This window comes from Antechinus flavipes, chromosome 5 (assembly GCF_016432865.1).
Source record: "Antechinus flavipes isolate AdamAnt ecotype Samford, QLD, Australia chromosome 5, AdamAnt_v2, whole genome shotgun sequence".
Taxonomy (NCBI): domain Eukaryota; kingdom Metazoa; phylum Chordata; class Mammalia; order Dasyuromorphia; family Dasyuridae; genus Antechinus; species Antechinus flavipes.
The window spans coordinates 202,634,453-202,660,139 of record NC_067402.1 but is presented as its reverse complement, the minus strand read 5'-3'; the positions used below and the strand labels follow the sequence as shown (position 1 = coordinate 202,660,139).

Sequence of the window (25,687 nt, the reverse complement as noted above, 5' to 3'; positions counted from 1 at the left end):
AATTATTCCCTATATATCTTGAATAAAGCTTGTTTTGTGTAAATGTGTTTGTATGTTTTCTCTTCCATTATATTTTAAACTTTTTAAACTGTTTTGGCTCTTCATTTTGTATCTGGATTATATTAGAAACACGAAATGTGATTCTCTGTGTTAGCAAGTTTAAATTGTGTACTGCTGTCCAAGATAAGTGTATCTCATAGAATTTCTTAGCATCCTTCCTTCCTTCCTTCCTTCCTTCCTTCCTTTTTTCCCTCCTTCCTTCCTTCCCTCCTTCCTTCTTTCCTTCCCTCCCTCTTTCCTTCTTTCCTTCCCTCCCTCCTTCTTTCTTTCCTTCTCTCCCTCATTTCTCTTTCCTTCCTTTCCCTCCCTCCCTCTCTTCATCCCTTTAGAGAGAAGAAAATCCACTTGAACTATTGCTGAATGAGATAAGGTTGACTCTGTATTTCACTAAATTTGTATATTTACTTATGTGTTTTTTTTCCCCCATAGAGCATACATTATTACAGACTTCATGGGCATCAGAAATGAAAGTTTTATGAAAGTAGCTGCTGTGGGAACCTGGATGGGAGACTTTGTTACAGCTTGGATGGTAAGAAAATTTCAAAGTTTCTTTAAGGGGAAGAAATATCCCATTATGCTGGGTAGATGTTATTTATTGAAAGCAAAATAATAACAATATTTTCAGTTTAATTTAAGGGTACAAGAATATAATATTCACAGTGGAGATAACTTTCATATACCGGAAGGACTAGATTGCCATTGATACATTAGCTAAAACAAATGCAAGAACTGAACAAAATTATTAAAAAAAGAAACTTTATATAAATAAAATCAGATTTAAATGTTAGAGAAATATTAAATGTTCATAACTAGGCAGAGCCAATATAATTAAAATGACAATTATATCTAATTTGTATATTAAATGCTACCCTAATTAAATTATGTAAAATTATTTTACTGAATTAAAAAAAATAATAAGATTTATTTGAAAGAACAAAATGTCAAGAATATCAAAGAACTAATAAAAATGTAAAGGGAAGGGGATTTAGTAGTAGCAGATTTTAAAGTATACTATAAAGCTATAATTTCATTTTATTTTTTTGTTCCAAATTTATTTTATTTGAAGAAACCGAATAAGCAAAAAGATAAACAGAGAGAAACAAAACAAAAGAGAACATTATCATGTACCCAACAGAAGATCAGGGTGGATTAAAAATATATAATACAAATATCAATTTAAAAAAGTATATATATTAGTAGAAGAAATTATATTCATGAGTGTACATCTTTTCTTTACTTCCTTATAAATTGTTCTTTTGTTCTCTGCTGTGTACCTTATTTACTTTATTTTTCCCCCCTTTCATCCCAGTCCCAACTCCAAGCAGGTTATAGTTAAGAAAGAACATAATTTATATATACATATGCAAATATATACATACACATATCTATTCACACACAGAGACACATATATTTTCCTTTCTCCCTCCACCATTCCCAAGTAAGCTACAGTTAAGAAAAGATATGTTTATGTATAGATATGTATGTTTGTATGTAGATAGTCTCAACCCCACATACACATGTATTTCCTATCCCTGCTGACTCTTTCATTAAATTCTGCTTCATAACTTGGTTTATTATTACTTAACCTTCCCCCATCCAGGGACTCCTCCCTTGTCTTCTTCCATCACCCTTTGCTTCCACATTCACCTATATATTTTGGAGGTGCTATGCTCTTCATAGTATACATTATTGAACCCATTCCCAATGTGAGTAGGTTTTTAGAACTATGAGCCTTCCTCCTCACTCTAATGCCTCTCTTTCTAGTCTTCCTCTGTACCTCATTTGTATAACACGATTACTATTTTTACTTTTATTCTGCCAATATTCAATTTTATATGTAAATCTTAAATATAAAGTATATATTTTCCATGTAGAAAAAACATAAATGATTTGTCAATGTTTAAATAGTTTGTCCATGTTGAGTTTCTTAAAATTGCTCTTTGATATTGACTCTTATATGTTAAATTTTCTTTTAAGTTCAGGTTTAGTTGATAGAAAATCCTAAAAATCTGCAATTTCATTGAATATTAATTTTTTTCATTGAAAATTAGATAATTTTGCTGCATATGATATTTTTAGCCATAGTCTTAATTCTTTTGATTGCTGCAGATATAATTCCAAGACCTTTGGTCTTCCTGATAAATTGCTGATAAGTCTTGTACAATTCTAATTGTAAGCCCCGCATATTTGAATTAGTTTTTTCTTGTTTCTTGCAAAATTTTATCTTTGATATGAGGATTTCAAAATTTGGCAATAACATTCCTATGTGTTTTCCACAAAGGATCTCTTTGAGGTGGTGAATGGTGAATTTTTTCTATTTGTACATTCCCCTTACATTCTATCACTCCAGGACAGTTTTGTTGGATTATTTTCTGCATTATTGTGTCAAGATTCTCTTTTTGGTCACAACTTTCTGGCAGTCCAATTATTTTTATATTATCTCTTCCTGATCTGTTCTCCAGATCTGTTGTGTTTCTTATGAGTTATTTTAAATTCTATTCTATTTTATCATTCTTTGTAATCCGTTTTGTGATTTCTTGGTCTCTCATAGCTTCACTGGCTTCCCCTAACCTGATTCTAATTTTCAAAGAATTATTTTCATTTTTGAGATTCTGTACCTCCTTTTATAATTGGTTAACTTTTAAAAAATAATCTTCTTGTTTTTCTTGGTTGGTCTTAATTTTTTCATTAGTTTTTTTTCTCAATGTCTCTCATGATTTTTGAATTCTTTTTTGAGTTTTTCTATAAATTCTTTCTGGGCAGGAAGCCATTTCATATTATTCTTTGGAGTAGAAGTTTTTTTTTTTTTTTTTTTTTTTTTTTTTTTTTAACTAAAGGGTTCTCCTCTGAAGATGAACCCTGGTCTTCCCTGTTCCCACAATATGTTTCAATGGTGGAGTTTTTTCTTTGCTGGTTCTTTTTTTTTTTTTTTTTTAAATTAATAAGAGGTATTAGTGTAAGCACCTCTAATTGTAGGGTGGGGGGATGGTGCCTCAAACTTCCCTTCAACTCTCCACTCTGACCAGGAAACCCAAACTAAGAACTCCATCCTTTTGCAAGTTTCCACAGCCAGCAGTGCCCCTGTCCCTGTTGCTTCTGCACTCATCACTTGCTAGTTCTGTCTCATCCAGGGCCTCACTCATCTCAGTAGTGCAGCTAGGCCTAGAGTTCCCAATCAGTTGGGGTTCACTCTCTCTTCCTGGGCTCGAATCCCCATTTCACCAGCAGTCTGGAAAGTGAAAGTCTCTGTCATTCCTGCTGAGGCTCCATCCACAATTAGCTAGTCCCTGTGGTTCCAACTTGATATTTCTATGGAGCTAGCCTGGTGGTGTTTGCACTTCAGACAGGTTAATACTAGCAGGAGAGTTTTTTTTCCAGATTTTGTCTAATTGGATCAGGAGGACTCCTGTTCTTCTTTAAGGCTTTTTAGTTTTTCACCAATCCATATTTGCCCTGAGGCATAAATTTGTTCTATTTGTGGGGGAAATTGAAAGAGCTTGGAATTTATCAATTTATCCCACCATCTTCCCAGAATCCTTCTTCTCTAAAGCTATAATTTTCAATGCTAGCTTGTAGTGGCTAAGAAATAGAAATGTAGGTTAGTGGAACAGAATAGAAATACAATTTATGTGGTCAGTAAATATAGTAACTTTGTATTTGATAAATGAAAATAAAAACAAAGTTTTAAGAACAATAATTCATCATTTGCTGAAAAAATTGTTGAGAATACTGGAAAGCTGTGTGATAGAAATTATACCAATATTTCACACTATTTACCAAAATAAGGTCAAAATGAATTATATGAAATTATATGAAATAGATATAAAGATATGACTGAATGGATGAAATAATGAATGAATATTTGTGAAATAGATATAAAAAGAGAGATTACAAGAAAAATTGAATGACATGATTAGACTTATGGTTAAGTGAACAATTTCTGAATAAATAAGAGATATTATGAAGTATAAAATGAATAATATTTATTACATTAAATTAAAACACATTTTGTACAAATAAAATCAATGTAATGTGGATTATAAAGAAAACAAAAAATTACAGAAAATTTTATAGACTGTTTCTCAAATGTCTTATATCAAAAACATACATATATATGTTAAAGATATGAAATATTTATATATGTTTATATAAATATACTTATATATTTATGTATGTATGTACTTTGTCAAATCTATAAGGATACAAGTCATTCCCTAATTGATAAGTAGTCAGAAAGCTATGAATAAGCAGTTTTTTGATGAAGAAATCAAAATAATTTGTAGTCATAAGAAAAATGCTCTAAATTATTATTGATTAGAGAAATTTAAAAACAACCTTGAGATATTAGTTTATACTTACCAGATTAGCTAAAATGATTGAAGGGGAGAGCAACAAATGTTGGGGGATGTACAAAAATTGAGATACTAATTAACTATTGGTGGAATTGAGAATTAATCCAACTATTTTGGGAAGCAATATGGAATTAAATCCAAAGACTTATTGAACTGCCTATACCTTTTGATCCAGCAATACCATTAATAGATTTGTTTCCCAAGATAATTAAGGAAAAAGAAGAACTATATGTTCTAAAATATTTATAGCAGCTTTTTTTGTGGTGACAAAGAACTGGAAATTGCAGAAAGCCTGTCAATTGGGGATGGCTGAACAAGTTGTAATAGATGATTGTGATGGAATGCTATTGTGCAATAAAGATGACCTCGATGATCTTAGAAAATATCAATAGACTTGCATGAAATAATCAAGAATGAAATGAGCAGAATCTAGAATTCATTAAGAACAACTTTGGATAAGATATTAATTATTAAAAGGAAAAAGAAGAAAGATATATAACTTTATTATATATTTAAAAGAAAGAGCAACTTGTACATATTAGATTTGCAGTTTCATGTATAATTGTCCTTTTTAATATTTTATTATGTTATAGAAATACTTGTTTTAGTTCTTAAATTCAGACTAAAATTAGAATAAGGTAAAGAATCCATTTAATCATCTAAAAGGAATCTTAAAATGAAAACTTTCAAATATATTGCAACAAAATCCAGAGTTCACAAGTGAAGGAAAAAATCTTGGAATATGGTATTGTATGAAGACAAAGGTTCCTAGTTTATAGCAAAGAATGACCTACCCATGAATACTGATTATAATGTTATAGGAAGAAAAATGAAGTTTCAAAGAAGTAGAGGACTTTCAAATATTCCTGATTAGAAATTCAGAACCATGTAGAAAATATTATTCACAAACACAAGAATCAAGAAAACCTTGAAAAGCTAAACATGAACAAGCAATCATTAGGGATTAAAAAAGTTAAAGTATAATTTGTGTGAAGATAATACATGTAGCTTCTAATAGAATTTTATCAGCAGTAGTATTAATAGAGTAAGTCTTATTAGATAGTTTTTAAATAATTAAAGGATCTGCATAGGCAGTTTCCAGAGGAAATTGGAAACTGATGGAATGCTGAGTAAGTTTTTAAAAATAAATCAAACCCACTACCATCAACAAAAAAAGACAGTCTTCCAGCTTTTCAATTTTTTTTTTTTGTATACAGAAAGTCCCATACCTGTCATGTATTATAAGTGCCCTGTCTTTTTCAGGGATTTCAAGATGGTGATTCATGGAGAGCAAGGTATTACCTATCAGAACTTCTTCATCTATGCTTTTCAATCTTTGAACACAGTAACTATTTGGTGGGAGTTACCATAGATGGGGAGGAGAGGAATATAGAACTGGGGTAGCTTTGGGCTTAATGAACAAGGAGGAATTAAAGGATCTTATCCTTATCCTAGGTACTTTAAGACTGTCTAAACCCAAGAGCATGCATATTTATGAAGTTTTTGGGAAAGGATGAAATCTCAGCTAATTTTAGGGGTGATAGATAAAGAAAGTAAGAAACAATGAACACTTAAATTTCATATAAGTATGAAATTTTCCAGAGAGTTTTGTCTTAAAAAATCTAACAAGGGCAGCTAGGTGGCGCAGTGGATAGAGCACCAGCCCTGAAGTCAGGAGGACCAGAGTTCAAATCTGATCTCAGACACTGTCTAGCTGTGTGACCCTGGGCAAGTCACTTAACCCCAATTGCCTCAGCAAAAAAAAAAAAAAAAAAAAAAAAAAAAAAAAATCTAACAAGTGTCATAGATTGTTCTTATGGCTTAAAATTTCTTGGGATTCAAAATCTGAATAGTAATTCAGTTTCTATAGAAGGGAGAAGTAAAGTTTGTAATACACAGAGATTCTAACAAGTTTTACTTATTAACATGACTTTGTATAAATATGCGCAAACAGAAATCCTATTTTGATGTCTCCTGTGAAGATGATTTTGAATTTTCAAAATCTATAAAGATTTGACAGTTTCTACTATAATGAATAGGCCTTGAATATGGCCTTAGCAATACATTGAGGCCCAACAAGTCATTATGGAAAGGCATATACATGTGTGTGTATACACACATACATACTTATATATATTCATACACATGCACATACATCATACATACATACATAGATATATGCAATGGCAACCCCTGAAAAAATAAAAATGCAAAATGGTCATCAATCCTCAAAAGTCCCAAAGCCCAGAAAACATCTTGATCAATAAACATCTGACTTACTTGATAATGGGAGAGGAATGCTGCCAGCAATAATATAGAACACAAACATGTTTTTAAGATTTTATATAAAATATAGAGAGGGAATAGCCATGGTGAGGGAGTAAGACAGGAACTCTCCTGAGTTCTCCCAAATTTTCCTTTGAACAACTTAAAAAAAAAATATGGTGACAAGAAAGAGAAAGCACAAACTTGGAAGAAGACAAAAATGTCAAAATGGCTATTTAAGAAACCTCAGAGAAAAATATGAATTGGTATCAGGCCCAAAAGAGAACTCTTGGAAGAGATCAGAAAAGATTTTAAAAACAAACTGAGAAGTGCAAGAAAAATTGAGAAAATAAATAAGAGTGGCCAAGAAGAAAAAAAGTCAGCAGTTTGATGAAGGAAGCACAAAAAGTAGAAGAAAATGTACAAAAAAAGTTCATTGAAGAAGCCAACTCCTTTAAAAGTAGAACTTGCAAAATACAAAAGGGTATAAAAGCTTACTAAAAAATTATTCCTTAAAAATGATAATTGCATAAATGAAACTAATGACTCCATGAGACACAGAACTGTGCTGCACAGTAGACCAAAAAGAGATAATTCAAGATTTATTAGACCACCTGCAATCCATGATCAGAAAAAGAGCCTGGACATAATCTTTCAAGGTACAGAAATGGAAAGGAGCCATTCATCACCTCAGAGTTCTGCAGATGAAAACTTCCAGGAATATTAAAGCCAAATTACAGAAGCCCCAGATTGAGAAGAAAGTACCACAAGCAGCCAGAAAGAAACAATTCAAATATCTTGGAGCCAGAGTCAGAATTATACAGAATTTAGTGGCTTCTCCAGTAAAGGATCAGAGAGTTTGGAAGACAAAGCAGTTAAGATTACATTCAATAATCACCTACCTAGTGAAACTGAATATATTCTTTCAGGAGAAAAATTAGATATTTAATGAATTGGAAAGCTTTTAAATGTTCCTGATTAAAAGCCTCGATGCTTTTAAAAAAGGTTTTTAATCAGGAATACTTAAAAGCCTTCTGATTTTCAATACGATTTTCAAATGCAAGAATAAAGAGAAGTATGAAAAGCAAATAGGAAAGAGAAAATATAAGGTTTTACATTCCTACACTGGAAGATAAAACTAGTAAGTTTTAAGAACTTTATCACTATTAGGGCAGTGATACATAGTGAATATGGGTGTGAGTTGACTATGATGGGATGATGTAAAGATAAAAAATGAAAGAGTGAGAAAGGGGGATGCATTGAGAGAAGAGAAAAGGGAGAGGTAAAATGGGGTAAATTATTTCACATAAAAGAGGCACAAAAGAGCTTTTACAGTGGAAGGGATGATGAGAAGGTAGGGAGCAAGCCCTTGAAACTTATTCTCATTGGAGTTGACTCAAAAGAAAGAATAACACACACTCAGTTGGGCATAGCAGTTTTTCTTTTTTGAGGTTTTTATCCCTAATACATGGTCAATTTTTGTATAAGTTCCATGAACTGCTGAGAAAAAAGTAAACTCTTTTCAATCTCTATTCAATTTCCTTCAAAGATTATTATGCCTAACTTTTCTAAAATTTTATTTACCTCCTTAACTTCTTTCTTATTTATTTTGTGGTTCGATTTATCTAGTTTTCAGAGAACAAGATTGAGATCCCTCACTAGTAGAGTTTTGCTGTCCATTTCTTCTTGCAGCTCTCTTAATTACTTCTCTAAGAATTTGGATGCTATACTACTTGGTGCATATATGTTTAGTATTGATATTGCTTCATTATCTATGGTACCCTTTAGTAAGATATAGTTTCCTTCCTTATCTCTTTTAATTAGATCAAATTTTGCTTTTGCTTGCTCTAAGATTAGGATGGCTAGCCCTGATTTTTTTTTTAAAATTTCATTTGATGCTTAATAGATTTTGCTCCAGCCTTTTACATTTACTCTGTATATATCGCTCTGCCTTAAATGTGTTTTTTTGTAAACAACATATTGTAGGATTCTGGCTTTTAATCCAGTCTGCTATCTACTTACGCTTTATGGAAGAGTTTACCCCATTCACATTTACAGTTAAAACTACTAATTCTGTATTTCCTGCCATCTAATTAACCCCAAATTATACTTTTCTCTTTCCTTTTCCCTTTTCCTTCTTCCCCATTATTTTATTTATGAGCACTACTTACCTCAAGCAGTTCTTCCCCTTTAGAGTCCTCCCCCTTTCTTATTCTTTTCCCCTACTATTTCTATTTTCCCTTCTATTTAGCCCATCTCTTCCCTTTTCTCCTTTCCTCTCCCACTTTTTTATAAGGTGAGAGAAGTTTCTCCGTGAAACCAAATAAGACTAATATTCATTCTTTGAGCCAAATCTGATGAGAATAAAATTCACACAATGTTCATCACCCTTTCTTCTTTCCCTCAATAATAATATAATGCCTCTTCATGAAATACAATTTCCCTCATTTTACCTCCATTTTCTGTGATGACCATGTATTTAAAATCAGCCGGAGTCAAGAATTCAGGTTAAGGGAAAAATCTTCAATCTTTATTCTTTTTGAGGTGAAGGGGAATTGCGATAACAATATGAGCAGCTGTGACAGGAAGCCAGCCAGCAGAGGTGAAGGAGGATTGCAGGTGAAGGGGCATTGGAGTTGAAGGGGGTGTTGTGATAGCAATGCAAGCAGCTGTGTCAAGAAACCAGCCAGCAGTCTCTCTTTCCACTTCCCTTTCCACTCCCCTCCCTCCACCTACCAAAAACGTCATTTCCTATACAACACATCAGGACTTGCACAAAGAGTGGGCAGGGGCCATTCTTTCTCCAAGCATATATATTAATAGAGTATGGTCCAATTACTATTTAGCCTGACGTACTTGGAACCTCAGTGCATCAACTCAAGCCTCAGCCTATTACAATTTTCTTCTTTTCAAAGTACAATCCTCTTTTCACTTCTAGTTTCTTTTTCATATAATCACAATAAAATCAAATGATATCCCTACTCTCTAAGAAAACTCTTAACAGAGATATAGTTCTCAAGAGTTCTTTTCTTTTTATCTTTTTATGCTTCTCTTGAGTTCTGTATTTAATGATCAAATTTTTTGTTCAACTCCAATCTTTTCATCAGAAATAAATGAAATTCACCTGTACCATCGAATATCCATCTTCTTTCCTAAGAGATAATATTCAGTTTAGCTAGGTAATTTATTCTTAGCTGCAATCCAAGTTCCATTGTCTTTCAAAATATCAGATTTCAGGCCCTCTGATCCTTCAAGGTGGAAGCTGCTAGACCCTGTGTAATCAAGATTTTGGCTCCTCATTATTTGAATTGCTTCTTTCTGGCTGCAATATTTTTTGATCTGATAGTTCTGAAATTTATCCACGATATTCCTTGGAGTTTTTGTTTTGGAGTCTTGGTAAATTCTTTCATTGGCTACTTTACCTTCTGATTCTAGAATATCAAGGCAATTTTCCTTGATGATTTTCTGAAGAATGATATTTAGTCTCTATTTTTTATTATGGCTTTCAAGAAGTCCAATAATCCTTAGATTGTTTCTCCTACATCTATTTTCTAGGTCAGTTGTTTTTCTAATGAGGTATTTCACATTTTCTTTTCTTTTTTCTTTTCTTTTTTTTTTTTTTTTTTTTTTTTTTTTTTTTTTTTGGTTTTGTTTGATTGATTCTTGAAGTCTTTATTGAGTCATTCACTTCCATTTGTTCAATTCTATTTTTAGTGTATTATTTTCTTCAGTTATTTTTTTAGCTCCTTTTGTATTTGGCCAATTGAATTTTTAAATGAGTTGTTTTGTTCATTGCATTTTTTTTTCCTTTTCACAAAATATAGAATACACAAAATATACAAAACACAAAATTTTGTCCTTTGACAAAATACAGCATACATTCCTATGAAAAGCACTAGACAGTATAGGAATAAATGGAGTTTTCTTAAAAATAATAAGTAATAGCTATCTAAAACCATCAGTAAATATTATCTATAAAGGGAATAAGCTCAAAGCTATTCCATTAAGTTTAGGGATATTACAAGAATTTCCATTATCACTGAATGTTTTGTGAAAAAATGTTTGTGGCAGCCCTTTTTGTAGTGGGCAAGAAACTGGAAACTGAGTTGATGCCTATAAGTTAGGGAATGGCTGATTAAGTTATGGTAGATGAGTGTTATAGAATATTATTGTTCTATAAGAAATGATCAGCAGGATGATTTTAGAGATGCCTGAAGAGATTTACATGAACTGATGTTAAGTGAAATAAACAGAACCAGGAGATCATTGTACATGACAATAGCAATATTATATGACAATCAATTCTGATGGACATGACTCTTTCCAACATTGAGGTTATTGAGGCCAGTTCCAATGATCTTGTGATAAAGAGAGCCATCTACACCCAGAGAGAGGAATGTGGGAACTAAGTATGGATCATAACATAATATTTTCACTCTTTTTGTTGTTGCTCACTTGCATTTTGTTTTCTTATTTTCTTTCCTTTTTGATATGATTTTTCTTGTGCTGCAAGATAATTGTGTAAATATATTTACACATATTGTATTTAACATATATTTTAACACATATAACATATATTGGATAGCTTGCCATCTAGGGGAGAGGGGAAAAGGAGGGGAAAATTTGGAACACAGGGCTATGTAAGGGTCAGTATTGAAAAATTCTCCATGCATATGTTTTGAAAATAAAAAGCTTTCAATAAATAAATAAAATGGAGGTGATAATTTTAAAATAAATAAGAAAAGAAAAAAGAAAAAGAATGTTTGCAATAGTGAGTTATCTTGACAAAATTGTTAGTCTCTGCTCTGCTTCATTTTTATTCTTAGGCCAAACTTTCTTGTTGTTCCAATTATCTTTGATTTCCTACTTTAGTATTCCAAATCCCTATGATAACTATTACATATTTTTGGTATTATTTTTAGAAAATGTTGTAGGTCTTCACAGTATTGATCAACTTTGGTCTCTTGAGCATCAGTGATTAAAGCATGGATATATATTACTGTGCTGTTGAATGGTTTGCCTTGGATTAGAATAGACATTAGGGCATTTTTGAGATTATGCCTAAGTATGCTTTTCTCACTCTTTTATTGACTATAAGGGTTATTCCATTTCTTCTAAGGGAATATATTCAGTGATCATAGGAATCCAATTCATCCATTCCCATCTATTTAAGTTCATTGACACACAAGTTGTCATTGTTTCATCTATCTGTTTTTTGTTTGAGCACATCTAGCTTATGTTGGTTCATTACATTCCTTGTTCCCATGCAATATTGATCTTTACAGCATCAGATTTTCCTTTTGTCACTAGACATAACTGGAGCAGCTCTTCTTTTAAGCTTTGACCCAGCCACTTCATTTACTGAAGTTACTTATAGTTGTCTTCCATTCTTCCCCAGTTGTGTGCTAGACTCCTACCTGAGGGGATTCATCTTCTGGTATCATATGTTTTATCATTTTAATACCATTTGTGGGGTTTTCTTATCAAGATAGTGGAGGCACGTTCCATTTAATTCTCCTTTTGTAAGAACTCTCTCTTATGATCTGTTTGTCTTGGGTAACCCTGAATAGCATAGCTCATAGTTTCACTGAGCTATACAAGCCCCTTCATTCACCACAACAGGCACTGATTTAAGAATAGACCAGTATGATATCCACTATAAATGTAAAGTTATGCAAAACATATTTCCATATTAGCTATGTTGTTTTAAAAAAGCAAGAAAAATTAAGAAAGTAAAAAAATATGCTTCAAACTACACTCAGAGTTCATCAATTTTACCATTGGAGGTCAATAAAATTTTTCATTATTAGACCTTCAGAACTGTTATAGATTATTGTATTGATCAGAGTAGTTAAATTTTTTACAGCTGATTATCATTACCATGTTATGATTGCTATTATTATATATGATGTTTTGAGTCTGCTCACTTTATTTTGTATCAGTTTGTGTAAGTCTTTTTAGGTTTTTCCTAAATCATCTCTTCATCATTTCTTATTGAATAATATTATTCTTTCAGTTATATACCACAATTTGTTTAACCATTACCTGATAGATGGACAACCCTTTAATTTCCAATTATCTGTTACCACATACACATACACAAAAGCTATTATACATATCTTTGTAAATATGTGTTCTTTCCCCTTTTCTTTGATTTCTTTGTTACACACATATAGTAGTGATATTGCTGGGTCAAAGGGTATGTATACACAATGTTATAGTCCTTTGGGCATAACTCTAAATTGTTCTCCAGAATGGTTCGATCAGTTTACAACTCCACTAAGAGTACATTAGTGTATCTATTTTTCCATATCCTTTTCAGCATTTGTCATTTTCCTTTTCTGTATTCTTCATTTACAGTCATGATTAAGCTCAACTTTGCAGAATATATCACTTTGGTTGCATCTTGAGCTCTTTAGAAGACATTATTCCATTCCTTTCTGTAGCTTCTGGTGAGTGTAGAATGGTCTTATGTTATGCAAACTTATTTACTTTTAAATTTGAAGACCTTTCTCTTAATTTCTTCAGAATTTATGTATTTTTTTCTATTTGGAATTGCCAACTTTAACCTATATATCTTGGAATTTTTATCCAAGGGTCATTGACTCTCCTCTTTTTCTAGTTATACATTTCTTGAGTACTTAAATGCCACTTCTTCTGTGCAAGTATTCAGTGATAATAAATACATATTTATACAAATAAATAAATAATACAGTGCAGCCTAATGGCTTTTAACATTCAGTTGATAAGGATTTGTTAAACACATGCTATATGTGAGACACTGTGCTAGATTCTGAAGCTATAAAGGGAAATAGTCTCTGGGAGACAAACATGTACAGATATGTGAAATTATATACATGCTATATGTGCAAATTTAAAATAGATTAAAAGTCTTTAGGGGAGAAAAGATATTAGAATCTTGAGGATTAGGAAAAGTCTTATGTGGAAGATGACATTTGATCTTAGTCTTGAGACAAATTAGGAATTCAAGGGACAGAAGTGATGAAGGAGTAATATTCCAGGCACTGGGGATAGCAAGGTAAAAAGGCTTTGAGATGGAAAATTGAATAGATCATATGAGGATCATATGAGGAGGCTAGTTTGGTAGACCATAGAGTATGTGAAGGGGGGGTAATGTAAAATAAATTTAGAAAGACAGCTTGAGGTCAGGTTATGAAAGGCAAATGCTAAACAGCATTTTTATATTTTTTTATATGTGATCCTAAAAGTGATAGGGAATCAATGAAGTTTAAATTGAGTAGGTGAGTGATATGGTCAGATCTATGCTTAAAGAAAATCATTTTGACAGCTGGATCTGTGATTTAATAATATCTCTTTGGCCCTGTGTAAATGACGGATTGTAGTATGGAGAGACATGAGGAAGAGGTTGGGAAATCATGAAAATTTTCTAGATAAAATTAATTGTAGTCCTGAACTAAGGAGTATAGAAGAAAGGGAAAATGTGAATGATATTGTAAACGTAAAAACATGATTTAACATCAGATTGGATGTGTATGGTGAGAAAAATTAAAGAGTTAAGAAAGACAGTGAAGTTGACAAGAAAGATTATGATATCCTTGACAGTAATTGGGAAGTTCTCTAAGTGATTGGTTTAGAAGGAAAGATAAAGATTTCTGTTTGGAGCATGTTGAATTTTAGATGTTTATTTATGTGAACACCCAATTTTAAATGATTCAGGAGTGAGTCTAGGCCTTGATGTATAGACACGTGAATCCTTTCTTTAATGATCATATTTAAACTTAGGAGTTCTGATGAAATCACTAAGAGAAAATGTAGAAAGAAAAGAAGACCTAGCATGGACCTTTTGTGAGAACCACAGTTAAAATTTGATGTAGATAATTAAACCATCAAGGGAGCTTGAGAAGGACAGTTGGATAGGTGAGAGGAAAACTGAGAGAAACCAGTGTCAATTCTCAGAAAGGAAAGGATATTCAGGAAGAGGGGAGTGATCAATAGCATTAAATACTGATTTTTCAGTTAAAATGGCAATGTGAAAAGTATTAATCAAATCCAACTCTTCATTAATTACATGTGTTAACAAAGAAGCAAAATACCAAATAAAACAATAGAACCAAAGAAAATCACCACTAAACTCCATTTATAAAGTTTAGCACAAAGAGAAGAGAATAATACAAAAGCAGTTCTAGGAATTCAATCTTCCTGGTGAAAAGAAACAGGACCAAGGCCAATGTGACTCTTCAGGACTCTTTAGGAGACTAGCCTGAAACTAACACTATCTTTGGCAAAGCTAATTTGGGAATGGAGGTTAGGAGCTGTGGATTTTTTGATAGGTAATAATTGCCCAAGGAAAAATACAAGGCCAGTAAGACCAAATTTGTGAGAATCCTAAGGAAGCAGCTAGGTGGTACATAGAATGTCATGTATGACATTGCTAAGACACTTAACTTTGTTTGTTTCACTCTTCATCTTTGAATTTGCCCCATTTGTGAATCCTGCTTCCCAAGCAGTCCAAGTCCAAGTCTTTGAAAGAATTAAGGACTTAATTCCAGGCAGAATTCATCCTAGAGATACAGGAAAAAGGCCTCTGGACTGCTACAGGGCCATATCCTAATCTTGGTACTTTATCCCATTCCTGGAATAAAGTGGGAAATGGATCTTGATTCTAGCCATCATAGCCAAGGAGTGTAGAAGGAGACAGGTCCTAACACAGGCAAAAAATCCTAATCCAAGAACAAAAACCACACACATGTAGTAAGATACAATTAATTAACACAAGAATTAGGTACAATTAAGAAATATTATGTATTTAAAAATCCCTAGAAAATAACATGGTACAGTTGATATGATGCGAGTGAACTCTCTATGACCTGAGTGAACTCTGTAAAAATTGTGTAGAATCACAAAAACCAAGGGTCTTTGATTTGCAAAAACCCAGACTCCAAATTGTCTCACATCCTCTCAGAGTGAGATAAGCAATACCATTCAAGGGCAACTCAAACTCCTGTTGATCTTTTAGGAAGTCACATTCTCTCTCTCTCTCTCTCTCTCTCTCTCTCTCTCTCTTTTTTTAATATCTTTTTATTGATAGAACGCATGCCAGGGTAATTTTTTACAGCATTATCCCTTGCATTCATTTCTGTTCCGATTTTTCCCCTCCCTCCCTCCACCCCTTCTCCCAGATGGCAAGCAGTCCTTTACATGTTGAATAGGTTACAGTATATCCTGGATACAATATATGTGTGCAGAACCGAACAGTTTTCTTGTTGCACAGGGAGAATTGAATTCAGAAGGTATAAATAACCTGGGAAGAAAAACAAAAATGCAAGCAGTTTATATTCATTTCCCAGTGTTCTTTCTCTGGGTGTAGCTGCTTCTGTCCATCTTTGATCAATTAAGGCTCTCTTTATCGAAGAGATCCAAGGAAGTCACATTCTCAGGAAAAACTTCACATTCAATTTAGAAATCCTGGTCTGATTATCAAACTTCCCCTAGACTTACCCATAAAATAGGTCTTTTCTTAACCATTCTTTGCAGATTTTTTCCATAGAGAGAATAGGTTCATTAAGGGAAAACCTCTTAATGTAAAATAAAACCTCCTATTTTTGTCACAGCCTCTGGGGTTAGTGGATTCTTTTGCTTCAGAACCTGCCACACTCAGCAGAAGGAATCGCACTCATTCACATACCTCATCAGATAGAGTGCTAGACATGAAGTTAGGAAGACTCATCTTCCTGAATTCAAGTCTGATCTCAAACACTACCTGTATGACCCTGGGCAATTCACTCAATCCTGATTGTCTCTCTTTCCTCATACATAAATGAGCTGGAAAAGAAAATGGCTAACCACTCTAATATCTGCCAAGGAAGTTCCAAATGGGATCACAAACAGTTCAGACATAACATGCAAATACATGGAAGTGAAGACAATCTAAAAGAAGAGGCAAAAAAGAATATTAAAAGAAAACATATTCAGATGAAACAAGCAAAACATATGGCTTTCAAAGACAAGATGTGTAAAGATAAATTAAGGATCATAGGTCTCCCAGAGAAACATGATAGGATTAAAAAACCTTAATGCCATAAAAAAAAAAAAAGAAAAGAAAATTGCTAAGAATTTTGAAACATAGAAAATGAAATTCCAAATGAAAAAATTCACAGATTGCCTTCAGGGAAAAAAAAATTAAGGGGAGAAACTGAGACTACAAATTCTATAACACATTGTGATTAACTTTAACAATTTAATTTAGCAGCAATTAGTTTTGCAAGCACTCGCAAGAAATGCTTTTAAATACAAAAGGAAAATTCATTTAAATAACATAAAACTATTCTGTACCTACTAGTAAAAAGGTATTCAGAAGAGCTTCAGGAAGCAGCCCAGAGTGTGCTGTCCTGCAAATATGAGTTTAACCATACAGGAAAAAAACATCCCCTTCTAAAATCTATTGAATGGAACTGGGTTACTAGTCCTTTACAACAAGGGAGAAAGAGTCAGTGGAGTTTTGATTGAGTTATATCGAGAAAAGAATCACTTTAGCCTCTCTGGAACCCTGAGAGCCCATGTGTTAAGTTTAGACTTGAGAGAGCTCCAATTCTAGCACTAATATCTATGTGATTTTGATTAAGTCACTCAATCTTTCTTGGCTTTAGGTCTTCATCTGTTAAATGAGATACTTAAACTGATGAGGTCTAGATTTGGGGTACCCAAATGAAATTAGGGTTTAATTGAGGTCTAGTGGCAGGTTTGGGGTATAAGGAGTCAAATAGATCTCCCCTGCAATCCTTTTGCGCAAGCATAGAGAGTTAAATGAGGTCTAGAAGTGGTGCAAGAGTCCCCTGTAAAGTAACTTACAGACCTGAAAACCTAGATTGATAAAAAAGGTTTATTATGGGGTTTGGAAGTAAGGTTAAAGTCTAGTTGAGGAAATCGGTAAAGGTAGAGATAAGAGGGCACTGGGAACAGGATTTCAGTGGGCAGAGTCCTTGGTGCCAGGCATGGTGCTGACATGTTTCAACCCTCTGCAAAGAGAGAGCTCCAGGTTGGCTCTTTTATAATGAGAGATTTAGGTAAAGGGGCCCATGGGTGGAGTCTCAAGTTGGTTCCTCTCTGGGTTTCAGTGGGGGCTTGAGTTTGCTTGGTGGGGGTTGGGAATCTGAGCAGATCATTAGAATGGGACTGGGAGAGCCCAAGTTGTCTCAGATCCCTATGGGGGCTGGGACAGGCCCAGATCTTCTATTGTAATTCAAAAGGATGCTTTTGACTAGGATTTGTTAATCAAAGGTCCTAATTTCCTGAATTGATAATACATCAGCTAGGAAGGGTTGGGAATCAGAAAGGAATAAATCAATCTGAAAGGACTAGTTTCTTAAAGGGACTACAACCCGCATCAAAACTAGATTACATCTAAGATCTCATAAAACTCTTAATCTATTTTTCTAAGATTCTATAACTGTTAAATGATATTCAAATATTAGGTATCAACATTATATAATAATATGTTATTATATTATTATATCTAATATATATATTAGAATTTAATAGTTATTTAATTATTGAGGTATGTGTGGCTTTCTGGTATAGCCCCTATATCTGTTCTGGGTCTCTTGTGTAAGCTATGTATATTATATGAGAAATAAGAGAAATTTTTTAAAGGAGAAGCTGATTAATGATTTTTAAAAATCCTTATTTCCATATATTAGAAACATGTTAGGTCAGGATAATATCTTGTTCTATATTTCCATGCTTTTATGTCTAGGTGTAAAGAAATATAAAAAGTTTAATTGAAAATTATCTTATATTAATTTTATTCTTAAAAAATTAAATATTTAAAATTTATTATGTTCACATTATTATGTTATTGTCAATCATTTTATCTTATTCACAATATTATAAATTATGTATGCATCCTTATCTTAATTTTTTTTCACAATATAGAATAATTTTGTTTTTTTTCTTTAGGTCACTGATATGATGCTTCAGGATAAACCATATCCTGATTGGGGAAAATCAGCTAGAGCTTTCTGGAAAAAAGGAAATATCAGAATAATTTTATTCTGGTAGGAAATTATTTATTCTGTCTATATCTTTTGTTAAACCTGCAGACATATGATTTATGTTTCATTGTTGGGAAGTAGTTTAAGGTTAATGAAATATTTTAAAGCTGTGCTATATTAAAATAATTCTAATCACAACCCTGTTATTATATTAATAAATTTTATCATTCATTTTCACCAGAATTAATTCTATTCTAACTCTTAGTCCCATTGCTTTTGACACATAAACTTTTTACCTATCCACCACACCAGCTCTCTCTAGCTATGTTACCTCTATTCAGACTATCACCTCCCCACTAGTAACCTGTATTCTGCCTCTAGATCCTTTAGCTCTGATAGGTCTTATTTTCCTAGAATCTATGTCTCTCTGCCACTTCCTGCCCATTTCATATCATCCTACCATAGGAATAGCTGTCCTTCACTCCCACGGCTTTCTATGTTTATTTTAGGTATTGTTTTCCTTTTTTAGATCTATGTAAATGACTTGAAGGCAGAGAATCTCTTACATGTTTATATTTATATTAATAAAACTTATTGTCATGCCTAAAAGATAGTATGAACTTAATATTTGCTTAGCCTATCTTCTACAAGCACTTGCAAGAATGTAGGCTAGACAGGTTTTGGAGATTAGAAAAAGAGACTTATGAAAATAGATGGCAGAGTAAAGTGAATATTTTTGTCAAGTTCTAAACAATTTTTTAAAAGCATATCAAACCAAATTCTAAGTAAGAAAATCATCTTTATTTTTATACAGAGCATCTTAGGAAAGAAGTTTGTAGACACTGATGTGGGAACTCTTATGGCATGGAGTAGGCATGTTAGCAGCAACACCAGTTGTGGGTCTTAGATGTGGCAGAAGCAGCAGAAGTAACAATGGTACCAGAAGGGCTTATCACCAAGGAGCAGTAAGGGGATTTAACAGAAAGAGATTATATGAGATCTATCTATCTATCTATGTCTCCTGACTTAAGTCTCCAGACTTAGCTAAGAAAACAGCAGGAATTAAAAACCAAAAGATCTGCCCTCAGGTGAGCAGAGTTCAACACTAGCATAAAGTCCAAAGTCAAGGAATAAGCTGGGAAAATGAGCAAATAACTAAAAAAGAATTGGCATTGAAAAGCTTCTGTGATGACAGAGAAGCTCAAGAACTATTTGAAAACATACCTAGACTCAAAAAAACATGTAAATGTGTCATAAGCCCAATAAGAATTCCCAGAATAGCTACAGAAGGAAATTTTAAAAAGAAAGAAAAAAAAAGATTTTAAAAATCAAAATTGGTAGAGAAAAGGTTGAGAAAAGAAATGAAAGAAAAATTTGAAAATAAAATTAACAATTTGGTAAAAGAGGTACAAATAGAAGAAAATAACTCCTTAAAAATAAGGATTGGTTAAATGTTAAAAGATATACAAACCTCACTGAAGAAAATAATTCCTTAAAAATTAAAATTGGTCAAGTGGAAGCTAATGACTTTACAAGAGGTCAAGAAATAAAATAAAATCAAAAGAATGAAAAAATAGAAGAAAATGTGATATATATAATAGGAAAAACAATTGACTTAGAAAATAGAGGAGAGATAATTCAAGAATTATCCAATTAACTGAAAACTATGATCAAAAAAAGGAACCTCCACATCATATTTTAAGAAATTATCAAGGAAAACTGAAGATATCAAATATTCAAAGGGCAAAGGACAAATTAAATCAATTAATCACTTCTTGAAAGACATCCCCAAAATGAAAACTCCCAGAAATATTATAGATAAATTACAAAGATCCTAAATCAAAGAAAAAAATACTGCAAGCAGACAGAAAAGAAAGAATTCAAATATCAAGGCTCCACAGTCAGAATTACACAAGATTTTAGCAGTTATTTGGAATATAATATTCTAGAATGCAAATTAAGAATAATCTTGACAAAATTAACTGTAATCCTAAAAAGGGAGGGTTCTAAAGAGCCAATAATAGACAGAACTACCAATCATTCCTGATGAAAGTACTAGAGTCAAATAGAAAATTTGACATACAAACATAACATTCAAGAGAAGCATAAAAGGGTAGACAGAGAAAGGAATTATAAAGAATCTAATAATATAAAATGCCATATATATATACATGGTAGCTGTTAAGAATTTGTCATTATTAAGTTAGTTAAAAAATCATATTAGACAGATGACATGGGTTTCAGTATATTATGTGGGGATGATCTAAAAAAAAAAATTGTAGGTGAGAAAGAAGGAGTCACTAAGAGAAAGAAGTGAGAGGAAGCATGGGAAAAATTATCTCAAATTAAAGAGGTGTGCAAGGAAGTTTATAGTATGATGGAAAATGGAGGGTGGATTGAGAAAAATTTGAACCTCAATCTAATCTAAAGAGGGTAAAATATAAATAATATTTATATATATGGATACCTATACATACATAGAAAGTTGTGTATAGAAATCATCTTACTGAACAAGGAAGTAGAAGAGGAAGATGCTAGGAGAAATGAAGGAATGGTAAAGAGGAAAGGAGGCAATAGTCTGAAACAAAAAGATTTTTTAGGAGGGATTAAAAATAAAAAGAAGAGAATAAGAAAGAATATTCACTGTAAAGGTGAATGAGATGAATTTACCTATAAAATGGAAGAGGATAGCAGGATTTATTAATAATCAACAATATGTTGTTTATAAAAGATGGGCTTGAAATAAAAGGACACATACAGAATAAAAGTAAGGGGCTGGAGCAGAATCTATTATGTTTCAACTGAAGTAAAAAAAAGGTAGGAAAAGTAGTCAGGTCTAGAGTCAGAAAGACTCATCTTTGTGACTTCAGATCTGGCCTAAGACACTGATGACTTGTATGACCCTTAGCAAATCACTTAATCCTGTTTGCCTCAGATTCCTCATATGTAAAATGAGCTGCAAAAGGAAATGGCAAACCATCCAGTATCTCTGTCAAGAATACCCTAAAATAGGTTCATAAAGAATTAGATATGACTGTAAAATAATTGCACAAGAATAACAAAAGCCATCTTAAATAAACTGAATTAAAGAAGGTAATCAGGTATCATTACACATTTGTCAGTGGCTAAGATGACAAGAAAAGATAATGACAAATGTTGGAGGGAATGTGGGAAAACTGGGACACTAATATGTTGTTCGTGGAATTGTGAACAAATCCAGCCACTTTGGAGAGCAATTTGGAACTATGCTCAAAAAGTTATCAAACTGTACATACCCTTTGATCCAGCAGTGTTTCTACTAGGCTTATATCCCAGAGAGATCTTAAAGGAGAGAAAGGAACCCTCATGTACAAAAATGTTTGTGGCAGCCCTTTTTGTAGTGGCAAGAAACTGGAAACTGAGTGGATGCCCATCAGTTGAAAAATGGCTGAGTAAGTTATGGTATATAAATGTTATGGAATATTATTATTTTATAAGAAACAATCAGAAGGATAATTTTCGAGTGGCCTGGGGAGACTTACATGAACTGATGCTAAGTGAAATGAACAGAACCAGGAATTCATTGAACATGGCAGCAAGATAATCCGATGATCAATTTTGAGGCATATGGCTCTTTCCACAATGAGATGATTCACATTGGTTCCAATAATCTTGTGATGAAGAGAGCCACCCAGAGAGAGGACTGTAGGAACTGAGTGTGGACCACAACATAGAATTTTTACTCTTTTTATTGTTATTTGCTTGCATTTTGTTTTTTCTCAGTTTTTTTCCCCTTCTTGATCCAATTTTTCTTGTGCAGCAATATAACTGTATAAATATGCATGCATATATTGGATTTAACATATATTTAATATATTTAACATGTATTGAATTACCTGCCATCTAGGGGAGGGAGTGAGGAGAAGGAGGGCAAAATTTGGGACATAAGGTTTCACAAGGGTCAATGTTGAAAAATTACCCATGCATATGTTTTATTGTTATTGTTTCACTAAGGCAATTGGGGTTAAGTGACTTGCCTAAGGTCATACAACTAGGATGTGTTGTTAAGTGTCTGAGGCCACATTTGAACTCAGATCCTCCTGACTTCAAGGCCATGCATATGTTTTGTAAATAGAAAAAAAAAATCTGGCTTCAGCACTAACTAAAACAACAAAAAAAGAATAAGGTGGTAATCAGGGAAGCTACATTTTGTTAAAATGTATCATAGAGAAAGAATTAACATCACTATTGAACATAAAAACAGCATATGACATAGACACATATTCCTGATGGAAAATTTAAATAAACTATAGGAGGAAATAGAAAAAAAAAATCTAATGGGGGAATCTTTATTAACTACCACCTTCCCCCATTCCAGACAGATAAACCTAACCAAGAATATAATTTTAGAACTTAGACATGATGATTTCAGTAAAAATAATGATAATTAGGTAACATACTGAAAATTGTAGAATGAAACCAAAGCAATATTGAAGGGAAAATTTATATCTCTAAGTGCTTACATCAATGAAAGAGAGAAAGAGCAGATTAATGAATTGGACACATGACTGGAAAAGGGAATTATAGTGCTTATTAACCCAATCTGACAGTGAAAATATGGATACAGACTATATTTGGATTTAGTATTTTTTTTTTTTGTTTTGTTGTTGTTGTTGTTTGTTTTTTTGCTGAGGCAATTGAGGTTAAGTGACTTGACCAGGGTTACACAGTTAGGAAGTATCAAGTGTCAGAGGCCATGTTTGAATTCAGGTTCTCCTGGCTTCAGGGCTGGTGCTCTGTCTACTGTGCCACCTAGTTACCCCTGGATTTAGTGTTTTATAAAGGAAGTAGGGGAGGAATGGGTCAAAGCAGAATAACCAGTTGTTATACAAAGTTATGTAGAGAGGATCATCTTGATGGAGAAATGGTAGGGACATATAATTTTTGCTTACCTAATTTGTTGATGACTTTTTATCTCAAGGTATTTTTCATTTCTATAATAAAATGGAGCTTTGGATTGAATCTAATAAGAAATATAATAAGATTGAGTATAAATTCTTAATTATAAATTTTTAAAAAATAATACATGGGGGGAGGCATGGGAAGGTAGCAGTACTGAAAAAAGATGAGGATTTTAGTGGATTTTAAGGTGAACTGTCATCAGTGTGATATAGTAACAACCCCACTCTTCAAACACAATCTTGGGTTGTAAAAGTGAAAAGTAGGCTTGATGTCAGGGGAGAAAAATTCCCAACAATTAGAACAGAATAAAAGTAAAGTGAGCTATCTTGAGAGATGCTGAGCAATCCTTCCTTGGAAGACATCAGCTAAAGGTTAGTTAACCACTTGTCTTTCATATGTAAAATGAAGGTAGTAATTAATTATACCTATTTTTCAGAATTGTTGAAAGAATAAAGTGTAGTAATATTTGTAAAGTAATTTCCAAACTGAAATTCAACAACTGACACATGGGATCATTAAATGTTACTAAAATATATTATGAGTTAACTAAATTATATTTTTCCTGTTCTTTGTTTTATTTTTTCACAATTAAAGCAAATTTTAACATTTAAAAAAATGAGTTTCAAATCACTACAATTCTCCCTCTCCTCCATCATTGATTTGATATAGGTTTTATATGTGAAGTTATGCAAAACATATTTCTATATTAGTCATGTTATTTAAAAAAAAAAAACCACAGACAAAAGAAAACCAAGAAAAAGAAAGTTTAAAAAGTTACTTTGATCTGAATTCAGACTCCATTAGTTCTTTCTCTGGAGGTGAATAGCGTTTTCATCATTAATCCTTCAAAACTATCTTGGACCATTCATTGCATTGCTGAGAATAGCTGGGTTATTCACAGCTGGTCATTATACAACATTGCTGTTACTGTGTACACTCTTCTGGTTCTGCTCACTTCACTGTGCATCATTTCATATAATCCTTCCCAGGTTTTTCTGAAGTCTGTCTCATAATCATATGTTACAGCACAATACCATCCCATCACAATAATATACAACTCTTGTTCAGCCCTTTCTTTGCCATAACAAAAAAAAGCTGATATAAATATTTTTGTGCATTATAGATCCATTTCCTCTTTCAAAAAATCTCTTTGGGATAGACCTAGTGATATTGCTAGGTCAAAGGGTACGATAGTTTTATAGCCCTTTGAGCATAGTTTCAGATTGATCTCCAGAATGGTTAAATCCATTTACAATGTCACCAACAGTACTTTTGTTTCCATATCTTCTCCAATATTTATCATTTTGCTTTCTGTCATATTAATAATCTGATAGATCGGAAGTGTTACTTCCAAGTTGTTTTGATTTGTATTTTTCTAATCAATAGTAACTATAGATATTACTACAGATAGCTTTGATTTCATTATCTGAAAACTATCCAATCTTTCCAACTGGGGAATGACTTACATTTTTATGAATTTGACTCAGTTTTCTACTTATTTGAGAAATAAAGTCTTTATCAGAGACATTAGCTGTAAAAATTTTTTCCACAGTTAAGATTACTATATATTTTCCTTAATTCTGTTTTGCCCATTTATCCTTTTCTCTCTTTCCTTTCACCCTCTCCCTCCTCAAAAATGTTTTACTTCTGAACAATACCTCCTTTAATTTACTCTCCCTTCTATCAGATCTTATCTCCTTCCCCTCATTCTTCTTCGTAGGGTTAGAGAGAGATTTCTTTTCCCAAATGAGTGCATTTATTATTCCCTCTTTGAGCTAGTTCTGATGAGAGTAAGGCTCAAGAGTTGTCTGCCACCCTTCCCACTTCCTCTTCATAATAAATGCTCTGTTATATCTACATGTGAGATAATACATGACATTCTACTACTCACTTTTTCCTTTTCCCAGTGAAACCCTCTTTTTCATCCTTTAATTTTATTTTTTGAGATATTATCCCATCATAGTCAACTCACATCCATGCCTTTTGTCTATTTATATTACTTCTAACAGCCATAAATTATATGTTTTTAGGAGTTAAAAGCATTATCTTCCCATATAGGAATGTCAACAATTAAACCTTATTTAATCCTTTAAGAAA

General features: G+C 32.6%; 1 protein-coding gene across 1 annotated transcript in view; it reads left to right on the top strand.

Moving 5' to 3' along the window:
• Window positions 1-25,687, top strand: part of TMEM117 (transmembrane protein 117) — a 146,629-nt gene that overhangs the window by 59,935 nt on the left and 61,007 nt on the right. The window contains exons 4-5 of the mRNA XM_051963710.1: window positions 490-589; window positions 18,615-18,712. Coding sequence (XP_051819670.1) covers window positions 490-589; window positions 18,615-18,712 — 198 coding nt within the window. The remainder of the gene's footprint in view (window positions 1-489; window positions 590-18,614; window positions 18,713-25,687) is intronic.